General features: G+C 40.2%; 2 protein-coding genes and 2 long non-coding RNA genes across 4 annotated transcripts; all 4 read left to right on the forward strand.

The window, feature by feature from the left end:
- Positions 1-1,831: 1,831 nt before the first annotated feature.
- Positions 1,832-3,343, forward strand: LOC110910848. The gene is made up of 3 exons (XR_002576518.2): positions 1,832-1,962; positions 2,428-2,481; positions 3,075-3,343. It is a non-coding gene; the product is annotated as an uncharacterized LOC110910848 (long non-coding RNA).
- A 1,382-nt stretch (positions 3,344-4,725) lies between these two features.
- On the forward strand, positions 4,726-5,736 carry LOC110914600. The gene has a single exon (XM_022159387.1). It carries the CDS (start codon positions 4,726-4,728, stop codon positions 5,734-5,736), a length of 1,011 nt encoding a protein of 336 aa, XP_022015079.1.
- A 2,223-nt stretch (positions 5,737-7,959) lies between these two features.
- Positions 7,960-8,589, forward strand: LOC118487567. The gene has a single exon (XM_035984511.1). It carries the CDS (start codon positions 7,960-7,962, stop codon positions 8,587-8,589), a length of 630 nt encoding a protein of 209 aa, XP_035840404.1.
- A 75-nt stretch (positions 8,590-8,664) lies between these two features.
- LOC110910847 lies at positions 8,665-10,330 on the forward strand. Its single transcript, XR_002576517.2, has 3 exons — positions 8,665-8,949; positions 9,415-9,468; positions 10,062-10,330. It is a non-coding gene; the product is annotated as an uncharacterized LOC110910847 (long non-coding RNA).
- The last annotated feature ends 3,163 nt before the right edge of the window (positions 10,331-13,493 follow it).

Raw genomic sequence — 13,493 nt, forward strand, 5'->3', positions numbered from 1 at the left:
CGGCCGTATAACCTTATACGAACCGTATCAACCATGTTAGAATAAGATTACAGTGTGGTCATATATATATTATACGACGATGTTATACAGGTCGTATATACCTATACGACCCGTATACAATGAATTTTGTTTATTTTATTGTTTTATTACTATTTGACGCGACGTATTATTCCTCGATTCACGTGCGAGTAGACGTAAGATTCTCTGATTCGATGTTATATTCCTCGATTCTCGTGCGAGTTATGTGATTAGACGTTAGATTCCTTGATATTCGTGCGAGTTATTTGATTCGACGTTAGATTCCTCGATTCGCGTGTTAATAATTTGAAACGATGTAATATTCCGTAAAATACTCTATATAAACGACACTAATTTCATTCATTTTCATTTAACTTTTATTCGTTTCTTCTATTTTTCTCTGTATTCAAATTATTTACGCTATAATGTCGGGTTGACGTGAGTTTTTCGATTTGTTTGATAACGAGGCGAATCAGGGGAGTTATGATAACAATCAAGATAACAACCCGGGCGTGTTTGATCTGAATGCTCCGTTCGATCCCAGTCTTGCGTCTGATGCAGGTCAGGATACTTGGGGTTTGGATGCCTTTCAGCCTAATTATGCTGATTATTATCCATCGCAACACCCGGTTAATTTTGAAGCCCCTCCTGTTAGTGTTGGACCGCCGTCGGCGTCTGATAGTTCTCATTCTCCTCCCATAAGTGGTGGACCGCCCGAGGGTCCAAATGCGGACCAGGAACCTAGTGAGTTTCAAAACAAGCAGGTATAACATTTAATTATACGTTTATTTGTTGTACGTTAACTATTTTAGTGTTTTTACGTTTGATGTTGTTTTTATTAAAATCTTAGATTAGGGGTGCTAAGCAGGTCGTGTTCGCGGGTTGGTGGGTTCAACCCGACCAGAACCTGCAAAATTTACACAAACCCGAACCCGAACCCGACCCGAACCCGAAAATCGTATCATACATAAGAACCCGAAGTTTCATGGGTTGACTCGAACACGACCCGTTCACCCCAAAATTAATATATTAAAATTTACTTAAAAAACATATATATATATATAATGAAAAAGTATATCGTACATTACGGCTTAACGTACTTCACGTACAACAACGTGCGTGATTTGTTATATAACATGCGTGATTAATGTTTTCAATATGCGTGATTATTGTGTTTCAACATGTGTGATTTTGGATTTTTTAGTTATAACGTGCGTGATTTTAAAATGAACGTGCGTAATTACCTGTCGTACATGATGTACGTTAAGCCGTAATGTACGTTAACCTTCCTCTATATATAATAATATCATATTTAAATTCTAAAATCTATGTTAATTTCTCGTTTTAAGTTATAATCATGGCATAAAAATACACACCCCATTTAATTTTTGACATAAAATATATTGTAAAAAATATAATATAGTATAAATGTGTAACGGGTCAACCCACCAACCCGACCATGTTGACCCGAACCCGACCCGTTAACCCAAACGGGTTCGCGGGTTCAACCTGAAACTGACCCGAACCAGTTTATACCAAAACTAAACCGATGGGTTAATCATTTGAGTTAATCATTAATTGACACATATAAGTGTTTTCGTTAGAAATTCGCTAGCATGGATGAATTGGTAGAGTGGTGTAACACCCCAAAAATAATTGATAAACATAAGTTAAATCTAATATTAAAGAAATGATGCCTAAATTTAATTATGATGAAAATAGAGGGATCAAAGTTGTAACTATCTAAAAATTTGATTAATAAAAATAACAATTAAGAAAAAACCCACTCACAGTACGTGTGTCGGAGTTCTCTGCGATCGAACAAGGCAAAAAGGAGAAGGGGAAACCCTAGTTCAAGAAAATCAAGCAATTCAATCCAAATTCATAAGCTAATTCGGTGCATGGCCCCTAAATTGTGAATTGCTAACCCTAATCTCTTAAGTGGTAAGTTCAATTTCTGAAAATCTTGATTTGTAGAATGAGGGGATTAATCCCAATCTCGGTTTCTTGAATCAAAATAGGGAAATCTGAGTTATTAATTGCCTTCTAGAGCAATAATTATGCTTGATTTTAGGTTGTATGAAAAGTATAGTGAAAACCCACTTTGTAAAGATTATGTTACTATTAGGAAGCTCATAATGATTGTGATCATGTGATAGATGATATATGAAATTGTTGGTGATGTTTGAATGCTAGATAAACTGATTTAGGATGAAAATCTATGTAAATTCAAAGGAAGGTGATTCTTGTGTTATGATGAATTAGTAAGTATATGCTTAATAGACTTGTACCTTGTATCTTAATTGTGATGCCTACCAAGTGTTCGATGAAATGCCTAAAAGATAAATGTGTATGAAAATGGTAGAATGAATCAATGGACTAAATGAAAGAATGAATGTTCTAATGTAGGCGTAAAAGAAGAAGGCACAAGCACCAAGAAAACGGAAGGAGCGCAAGATCGAGGTATGTTTCGTTGCATACGAGTCCTTGTTATATTCTCTATTTATATAAAATTTGATGTAAAACTATCCTTGTGTAACATATGCGACAAGTAGTAAGTAAGCGACAAATCCCTTGTGGATTTGGGCATGTTAACAAAAGTGGTGTTAAGCTATGCATTTTGATCGATTGAAATTCAATCGTGTCAAGTAAAAGATGAACGCCATCCGTTCCAACGGATAGCTTGAATGCTATAATAAAGATGAAAGTTATAATCCGTTTTACGGATAGAAGAAAGTGTAATGTTGAAAGCCAATAAACCCAATTAAATGGGTCGGATGCGTATGCTTAACTCTCTACGAGAGTGTTTATGCAAAAACCCAATTAAACGGGTTGAAGGTGTATGCTTAACTCTCTACGAGAGTGTTTATGCAAAACCCAATTAAACGGGTTGAATGTGTATGCTTAACTCTCTACGAGAGTGTTTATGCCTAACCCAACTATTGGGTTGTTGAATGCGTAAAAGTAAGAATGTTTTGTATGGATAAAGCTATAACGAAAGGTTATGATTTACTATGGTAATAACTAACTTCTTTTAAATTTGAATGTTTATGTAGGTAAAGCACCTCTATAGGCGATTTGGAGATATGGAGCGAGCACATGTTCAAGCCTCATTAAACCAAGCGCTTCCGCAAGTTTACATGCATGTTTTTGGGTCTACGTTTTTGTTACTTGTTAAACTTTGTTAAAAGTTTTAGATTTGAAAACTTGTTGTTTTGTTTGGGATGGTTTAGTGTAAAAAGGGTCTTATGTGAACGTTGTCTATTATGTCAAAAACAGGGGTGACGTCCGTTTTACGAACGGGTCATGCCCAATTTTTGTAAAAGTTTTCATTATGTGTTAAGTTGGTATTTTAATTGTCCGAAAAATCATCCTTTTGTGAGTAATCTAATATTATTGAAAAGCGGACCTTACAAGTTGGTATCAGAGCCAAGGTTTTAGGGATTCGAGCGTTAAACGCGATGCTTGAACTCAAACCGATGGCTCGTTCGAAGAAGTGCTCGCTCCAAGGTCGCCCATAAGGTAACATTTAAATTATAAATAAAGTTACAAGTGTTTATTATGAGGTTAGTGAAAATGATTAAAAAGACGTGTGGGAAAGTTAAATGAGAAGTTTCGGAGCTGTAGATCCCAAACGGAATGGAAATAATCGAAGTAGAATGCTTTAGGAGACCTGCAGCGTTTCTGCTAAACGAAGGCCCGTCGCCGACGGGTTAGCCCCCGTCGCCGACGGCCTGCCCTGGTCCGACGCCCAAATTAACTGCCGACGGGGAAACCTGTCCGACGGCCATCACACGAGCCCGTCGCCGACGGGCAACATAGCCGTCGCCGACGGCTTACCTAATGCCAAAACGCTGAATTGTTTTATTTTTCATGTTTTGTGTTACCGGTTTGTCCGAAAGCTTATTTCATGGCTACGTTGTGTCCATATAAGGTTTAACAAGTGTATGTAATCACTATTAGCGAACACAACGAGAATGGATTCGTAAGAATCAAAAGAAACGAAGCAAATGACATGAAATGGATTAAGTGAATGATGATTAATGAGTAATGATATGCTGAAAGTCTGTGATTTGTATTAAACAAAATATTAACATTGTGTAGATGGCTGATGCAAGAAATATTAACGATGATAATGATGATAACAATGATGTGGCTAGACAAGAAGCATTCGAGAACAGAGTTACAGAAGTAGCGGAAGGGGTTATACAAGCTAATCTTCCACGGTTGGCTCAAGAAGTAGAAAGCCGAGTTCTGGGGGTTGTGGATGCTATGATGACCAGTAAGTTCGAAGAGTTGAAGGAATTAATCGAAGGATCCAAGGGTAGAGGTAAGGAACGAAGGTGCACTTATAAGGATTTTATGGCATGCCATCCGATGACGTATGACAGTAAAATTGACCCAGTCGAATGTCAAAGATGGGTCTCGAATATAGAGGCGGTGTTTATACGAAGCCGGTGCGATAAGGAGGACCAAGTGATGTTCGCTACCGGTTTACTAACCCATCAAGCGAAAGATTGGTGGGATGCGCACAACAAGGAAATAGGCGACGATAGGCTGCAAGTTATGACTTGGCAAGAGTTCAAGGGGCCCTTCATGAGATATCATTGCCCTCAGTCGGCTATCGACAAGATTCAGGAGGATTTCTTACGCCTCAGGTAGAAAAACGAATCAGTAAATGAAATAGCAAACACTTTTATGGATAAGATGAAGTTCTGTGGAGAATTGGTAACAACCGAGAGGATGAAGATAAATCGTTTCTATGGCGTGTTAAAGGCAGAAATTAGAGAGTTCATCACTCCCTCAAAATGTGAAACCCTCGAGGAGCTCATTGATTTAGCACGGGATAGGGAGATCGAGATTAAAAGACAAGAAGAGCGAGGTGAAAAGAGACCGAGTGAAAAGGGTGCAAGTTTTAGCCCATCTAAAAAGGGGAAGTTTCAGGATCAAGGAAGGAAGGGCAAGTCGAAAGGTGGAATTACACCATGCAAGATGTGTGGGAAGCTCCATACCGGAGAATGTTTGCTAGGCAAAAAGGGGTGCTTCAAATGCGGGAAGGAGGGGCATTCGTCTTATCAATGCCCGAACAACCCAAAGACTTGTTTCAACTGTTTTGAAAGGGGGCATATCAAGTCGGAATGCCCGAAGCTTCAGCAAGAATCAAAGAAAGAAGATAAGAAACAAGAGAGTTCTAAGGTGAAGGGGAGAATGTTTCAAATCACATCGGAAGAAGCCAAATCCCAGCCGAATGTGGTTTCAGGTATCTTTTTAATAAACTCAATGCCGGTTTATGTATTGTTTGATACCGGGGCCACTATGTCATTTATCTCTAGTGAAATCGTACAACATCCTTCCTTTAAGATTGAACGGATGCCGATGCCCTTAGAAGTAGAGATAGCAGATAGTAAAAATTATTTGTTGCACGAAATATGTAAAAATTGTAAATTAACCATTGAGGATGAGGAGTTTGCTATCGATCTTATACCCATGATCTTGGGAGAATTTAAAGTAATAGTGGGTATGGATTGGATGTCCCAAAACCACGCGGAGATAAATTGTGAAACCAAAACTATACATCTCCAAGCTCCAAGTGGAAGACGATTAAATGTACAAGGCGAAAGAAAGATGGAAGCGAAGTTATGTACCCTCGTTCAAGCTACCAAGTATGTGCTCAATGGGAGTAGAGCATATTTAGCTTACGTGATAAATACTCAATAAGGCTCCCCGAAGCTCGAAGATGTTGAAATTGTGAACGAATTTCCGGATGTATTTCCGGAGGAATTGCCGGGACTCCCCCCCGAACGAGAAGTAGAATTTAATATTGAATTGAATCCGGGTGCGAAACCGGTTGCGAAGGCTCCCTATAGACTAGCTCCCACGGAAATGCGAGAGTTAATGACACAATTGCAAGACCTCCTAGACAAGGGCTTTATACGCCCAAGTGTGTCGCCTTGGGGAGCGCCTGTCTTATTTGTTAAGAAGAAAGACGGGTCGATGCGCATGTGCATCGACTATAGGGAGCTAAATAAGCTGACCATAAAGAACCGCTACCCTTTACCCAGAATCGACAACCTTTTTGATCAGTTACAAGGGGCGAGATGGTTCTCCAAGATAGATTTGCGATCGGGGTACCATCAAGTTAGGGTACGAGAAGAAGACATTCCAAAAACCGCATTTAGAACCCGTTATGGACATTATGAGTTTTTAGTTATGTCCTTCGGGTTAACAAATGCGCCGGCGGCATTCATGGACCTTATGAACCGTGTATGCCGACCCATGTTGGATAGGTCTGTGATCGTATTCATTGATGACATTCTGGTTTATTCACGAAGCAAAGACGAACATGCAGTACACTTGCGTGAAGTACTCGAAGTTCTCCGTAAGGAGAAGCTTTACGCAAAATTTTCCAAATGCGCCTTTTGGCTCAGGGAAGTGCAATTTTTGGGGCACGTGATAAATTCGGAGGGTGTTTTAGTTGATCCTTCAAAGATCGATGCTGTAGTGAAGTGGGTTTCTCCGAAAAACCCAACAGAGATAAGAAGTTTTCTGGGTATTGCTGGATACTACAGAAGGTTCATACAGGATTTTTCCAAGATAGCCTTACCCTTAACAAAATTGACAAGAAAGAAAGAGAGGTTTGTATGGGGAAAAGAACAGGAGGAGGCTTTTCAAATGTTAAAAGAGAAACTATCAAGTCCCCCGATCTTAACATTACCAGACGGAACCGAAGACCTGGTGGTCTATTCAGACGCTTCACATCAGGGATTGGGTTGCGTTCTAATGCAAAGAGGGAAAGTTATCGCTTATGCTTCACGACAATTGAAGCCACATGAGGTGAACTACCCCACCCACGACTTAGAATTAGCGGCGGTAGTGTTCGCATTAAAGATTTGGAGGCATTATCTATATGGGGCAAAATGCACCATTTACTCGGACCACAAAAGCCTTAAATATTTCTTTGAACAGAATGACCTAAATATGAGGCAGCGGAGGTGGTTGGAACTTATCAAAGATTACGATTGTGATATCCTCTACCACCCGGGGAAGGCAAATGTAGTAGCCGATGCGTTAAGCCGTAAAGGGTATCCATCTCCCATAAGAGTGAAATCCATGAAGATGATAGTTACGCCACGATTACTCGAGGCGATACGCGAATCCCAAATAAAATCGCTCGGAGCGGAAGACCTGAAGAGGGAACGATTAAAAGGTGTGATCGATAATCTAGAAGAGAATTCGACCGGGCTTAAGACGCGGTTCGGCCGAATTTGGATTCCACGATTCTGTGAAGTCAAGGCTGCCTTGCTCGACGAGGCACATAAGTCTCGATATTCGGTCCATCCCGGGGCTACAAAGATGTATCGGGACTTGAAAGCCAATTATTGGTGGCCGGGTATGAAGCGTGACATAGTTAAATACGTCGCGAAATGCTTGACATGCTCCCAAGTGAAAGCAGAACATCAAAAGCCGTACGGGAAATTACAACCCTTGGAGATACCGGTGTGGAAGTGGGAAGAACTAACGATGGATTTGATAACCAAGCTTCCTAAAACAAAGAAAGGGCACGATACTATATGGGTAATCGTAGACCGACTTACAAAAAGCGCTCACTTTCTACCCATCAAAGAAGCTTACTCTTCCGAGAAGATGGCAGAAATTTATATGAACGAGATCATATCCCGACACGGAGTGCCCGTGTCGATTGTCTCGGATCGGGACACTAGATTTACTTCTCGTTATTGGCAAAAGTTTCATGAGAGTGTGGGTACGAAATTGCACATAAGTACCGCCTACCACCCTCAAACTGATGGCCAGTCAGAGAGAACCATTCAAACACTCGTTGATATGCTGAGAGCGTGTGCCTTAGACTTTGGGGGAAATTGGGACGACCAATTGCCACTGGTCGAATTTTCTTATAATAACAGTTACCATAGTGGTATTCAAATGGCACCTTACGAGCTACTATACGGGAGGAAATGTAGGACTCCCGTATGTTGGGGTGAAGTAGGACAAAGAGAACTTGCACCAAGTGATTTAATAGCAGTAACGAATGAAAAGATCGGAATGGTTAGAACAAGGTTGAAAGCAACTCAAGATCGGCAAAAAGCTTATGCAGACAATAGAAGGCGTCCTATCGAATTCCAAGTCGGAGATTTTGTCTTGCTAAAAGTGTCCCCATGGAAGGGTATAATCCGTTTTCGCAAACGGGGAAAGTTAGGTCCTCGTTACATCGGGCCGTTTAAAATCTTAGCTCGGGTTGGAAGGGTTGCGTATCGACTAGAATTACCGCCTGCTCTAGACGGGATTCACAATACCTTCCACGTGTCGCAATTAAGAAAGTGTCTTGCGGATGAGACAGCACTAGTACCACTCGATGATATCGAGTTGGACGAAGGGTTGAATTATGTCGAAAAACCCATAGCCATTAAAGACGTCAAGGTGAAGAAACTCCGCAACAAAGCTGTTAAGCAAGTGTTAGTCCAATGGCTTCACCGAAAAGGGTCGGAGCTTACGTGGGAATCAGAAGACGAAATGCGTAGACTACCCTCACCTTTTCGGTACGTCAATGTTTAAATAGTTATGTGTTCAGGTTTCGGGGACGAAACCTCTTTTAAGGGGGGTAGACTTCTAACACCCCAAAAATAATTGATAAACATAAGTTAAATCTAATATTAAAGAAATGATGCCTAAATTTAATTATGATGAAAATAGAGGGATCAAAGTTGTAACTATCTAAAAATTTGATTAATAAAAATAACAATTAAGAAAAAACCCACACACAGTACGTGTGTGGGAGTTCTCTGCGATCGAACAAGGCAAAAAGGAGAAGGGGAAACCCTAGTTCAAGAAAATCAAGCAATTCAATCCAAATTCATAAGCTAATTCGGTGCATGGCCCCTAAATTGTGAATTGCTAACCCTAATCTCTTAAGTGGTAAGTTCAATTTCTGAAAATCTTGATTTGTATAATGAGGGGATTAATCCTAATCTCGGTTTCATGAATCAAAATAGGGAAATCTGAGTTATTAATTGCCTTCTAGAGCAATAATTATGCTTGATTTTAGGTTGTATGAAAAGTATAGTGAAAACCCACTTTGTAAAGATTATGTTACTATTAGGAAGCTCATAATGATTGTGATCATGTGATAGATGATATATGAAATTGTTGGTGATGTTTGAATGCTAGATAAACTGATTTAGGATGAAAATCTATGTAAATTCAAAGGAAGGTGATTCTTGTGTTATGATGAATTAGTAAGTATATGCTTAATAGACTTGTACCTTGTATCTTAATTGTGATGCCTACCAAGTGTTCGATGAAATGCCTAAAAGATAAATGTGTATGAAAATGGTAGAATGAATCAATGGACTAAATGAAAGAATGAATGTTCTAATGTAGGCGTAAAAGAAGAAGGTACAAGCACCAAGAAAACGGAAGGAGCGCAAGATCGAGGTATGTTTCGTTGCATACGAGTCCTTGTTATATTCTCTATTTATATAAAATTTGATGTAAAACTATCCTTGTGTAACATATGCGACAAGTAGTAAGTAAGCGACAAATCCCTTGTGGATTTGGGCATGTTAACGAAAGTGGTGTTAAGCTATGCATTTTGATCGATTGAAATTCAATCGTGTCAAGTAAAAGATGAACGCCATCCGTTCCAACGGATAGCTTGAATGCTATAATAAAGATGAAAGTTATAATCCGTTTTACGGATAGAAGAAAGTGTAATGTTGAAAGCCAATAAACCCAATTAAATGGGTCGGATGCGTATGCTTAACTCTCTACGAGAGTGTTTATGCAAAAACCCAATTAAACGGGTTGAAGGTGTATGCTTAACTCTCTACGAGAGTGTTTATGCAAAACCCAATTAAACGGGTTGAATGTGTATGCTTAACTCTCTACGAGAGTGTTTATGCCTAACCCAACTATTGGGTTGTTGAATGCGTAAAAGTAAGAATGTTTTGTATGGATAAAGCTATAACGAAAGGTTATGATTTACTATGGTAATAACTAACTTCTTTTAAATTTGAATGTTTATGTAGGTAAAGCACCTCTATAGGCGATTTGGAGATATGGAGCGAGCACATGTTCAAGCCTCATTAAACCAAGCGCTTCCGCAAGTTTACATGCATGTTTTTGGGTCCACGTTTTTGTTACTTGTTAAACTTTGTTAAAAGTTTTAGATTTGAAAACTTGTTGTTTTGTTTGGGATGGTTTAGTGTAAAAAGGGTCTTATGTGAACGTTGTCTATTATGTCAAAAACAGGGGTGACGTCCGTTTTACGAACGGGTCATGCCCAATTTTTGTAAAAGTTTTCATTATGTGTTAAGTTGGTATTTTAATTGTCCGAAAAATCATCCTTTTGTGAGTAATCTAATATTATTGAAAAGCGGACCTTACAAGTGGTGTTGAGACGTCGGACGCGAAAATGGCTACGCCATCGTCACCAAATGCACCATCTACGATAAACCTCCAAGCGGTCAGCCGTTAAAAATTTGGCTTACGTGCGATTGTGCCGGCGAGCACAAATCAACAGCCACGGTTAGACGCAGCGGGACCAGGAAAACCGGTTGCAAATTCCAACTGATCGGGACATACAGAAAGAGGTTAGGTTACTGGGATCTAAGGGTTGAGGAAGCTAAACATAACCATGAACCATTTCTGTATCCAGAGGGTCATCCGTCCCTAATGAGGCTGCCTCCATCGGAAGAGAGGACGGTGGAGCAAATGACGCATCAGAACATAAAATCATGAGACATTCTTGCTGCCATTAAAGAACAGAACCCCCATAATGTCTCAACAAGAAACACCATATACAACGCTCGGGCCAAATTGGGTCGAATGGAACAAGTCGGCGAGACTCCAATGCAGATACTTTTCGACCGGTTGGAGAATGTGGCTTTGCTTTTTACCATAGAACATCTGCAAACGGCGAACAGGTCGAGGATGTTTTCTTCATCCACCCGGAGTCGAACATGTTGTGGCGCGCCTTCCCGCATGTGTTGCTTATAGACTCCACCTATAAGACGAATCGGTACAAAATGCCGCTAGTCCAGATTATCGGTGTTACATCCACGTTGATGTCGTTTTGCATTGCTCATGCGTTCGTAAGCAACGAGAAATGGGAAAACTTCACATGGGTTCTACAGAGGTTGAAACACTCATTAGACAGTGTTATGGAACCCCGTGTAATAGTAACGGATAGAGATCGCGCCCTAATGAACGCATGTGCAACTGTGTTTCCCAGGGCTAGACATTCATTGTGTAGGTGGCACATACAGCAAAACATCCAAAAACATTGCAGGCCAAGCTTTAAAACCAAAGAAAGCTGGGAAAGGTTTCTTTACAAGTGACGCAAGCTAATTAACTCAACGACCGATCTTAACTACAACTACTGGTACGAGCGAATACGATCAAAACTACCAAGCAAAAAAAGCGACGATAAGTTTTTATATTATTTTTGTTTAATAATCGTATTTATTTGACTTGTCTTAACTGCACTTGATTTTAATTACAGAGATTATGGATTATTTGCATTCAAACTGGTTACAACCATATAGAGACCGATTTGTTTCGTTCTGGAGTGACCAACATCTGAACTTCGGTCAACGTACAACGAACAGGGCAGAGGGTCAACATGCCCTTTTGAAGCAGTACCTAGGCGACTCTAATTACACCCTGGATAAAGTGGTACCACTTATTGATAAGCTCATAAAAAACCAGGTATAGAAATCAAAAGCAACATTGAAACAAGCAGGAGCCGAACATTGGGTCCACATAACAAACCAATATTTGATCTCCTACGAAAGAAGGTTTCACATGCCTGCCTAGACTTGATATCCGCCGAAGTAAATGAAATAGAAAACTTAAAGTTATTTAACGGTACATGCACGTGCCGTTTGTATACAAGCTGTGGGTTGCCGTGTGCGTGTCGGTTGGAACCGTATATGATGCGTGTGTAGTGTAATATTATTTTGATGAGTATTTAAGCCCCTTTTTTACACTTTTAGCCAAGTTTTAAATTTATAAAACACGATATTCACTAACACTAAACACACATATGGGCAAGTGCACCCATCGTGGACGTAGTATAGTGTTGGTAAGATACCGAGGTCGTCCAAGGACACAAGAGCTTTTAATACCGGTTTATCCTCAACGTCTAATCAAATCAAAAAGGTTAGAGAAATGTTTTTAAACTAAGAAAATAAAAACTAACTAAATGCTGAAAAATAAAAATAAAATGAAAACAGATAGACAAGATGAATCACTTGGATCCGACATGTGTATTAGTATAACCTTTGATTATTTTTGCACTTTTGCACTTGTTTAAGAGATTATCTTAGTTATTGTAGTAGGCCCCTCTTTTGAAGGCGACGTTACCCTCAACCCAGTAGTTTGAGTCAGCAAGGATACAATCCTAAAGGGTCGGATTATTGAAAGATAATGAATTAAGTTATTAATGCAAATTGTGGTAGGCCCCGCTTTTGGCGGTGACGTTACCCTCGGCTAAGTAGTCTGAGTCAGCAGGGATACAATCCTAAATAGCCAGGTTATAGTATTAATAGTAGTTAACTTATGAGGGGGTCAAAGAGTTTGGATCCCCGTCATCCAATACCTATGGGCATTGAAGGAGATCCTACTAAATTTGACCCAGGTCCCAAGCAGGACCTCTAAACGCTGAACAAGGGCAAGACCCTTACCAAACCGTTCCCTTAACCCCCGACCAGGTAGCCAACATACCTCCATATAGACCGTGGAGATATGAATGGTGAAAATCTTTTATTTTATATAGACAGTAAAATAATGCCAAGACACCACGGACAAACGATAAGGAAAGATCACCTTCAACATAAGTAACTAGTTATTAAAGTCATTAATACAAAACCAAATAAAAAGTGCAAAAGATTAAAAATAAAAAGTATTATACTAAACACTTGTCTTCACCAAGTGATGTAAGAGACTTAGGCAAACATGGCCTTGATTGTCAAGAACTCTTACGATCAATCTTGGATCCCGAGACGACTCACACACTCTACGATGGACAATGGATGATGGTGGTGGATGATGGTGTTATGGTGGTGGTGGGTGGTGGATGAGGTGTGAGAGAAGTGGTGTGCCAAGGGATGAGAGAAAATGAAGCCAAGCTCCTCTATTTATAGGCTGAACAGAAGGCTGGACACGGCCCCGTGTCCGCTGGACACGGCCCCGTGTCCGTCTGACATTCTCTCTCTTCATTAATTGTAATTGCGAATTACAATTAATGCGCCTGCTGTACTTTCACCATGCCCCCGTGCCCGCTGGACACGGCCCCGTGGTGGGCAATGGAAGCTTCTACTGGTTTGTCTTTTCTGCTGCTTCCTGGGCACGCCCCCGTGTTCGCTGGACACGGGGCGTGTTCAGACTCTGTTTCTTCTCCTTTGCTTTGGGAGGTGCCGTTGAGGGTCCGGGCAGTCTACTTTTGTTCCTTTTCTTGT

Source organism: Helianthus annuus, chromosome 15, assembly GCF_002127325.2.
Source record: "Helianthus annuus cultivar XRQ/B chromosome 15, HanXRQr2.0-SUNRISE, whole genome shotgun sequence".
NCBI lineage: Eukaryota > Viridiplantae > Streptophyta > Magnoliopsida > Asterales > Asteraceae > Helianthus > Helianthus annuus.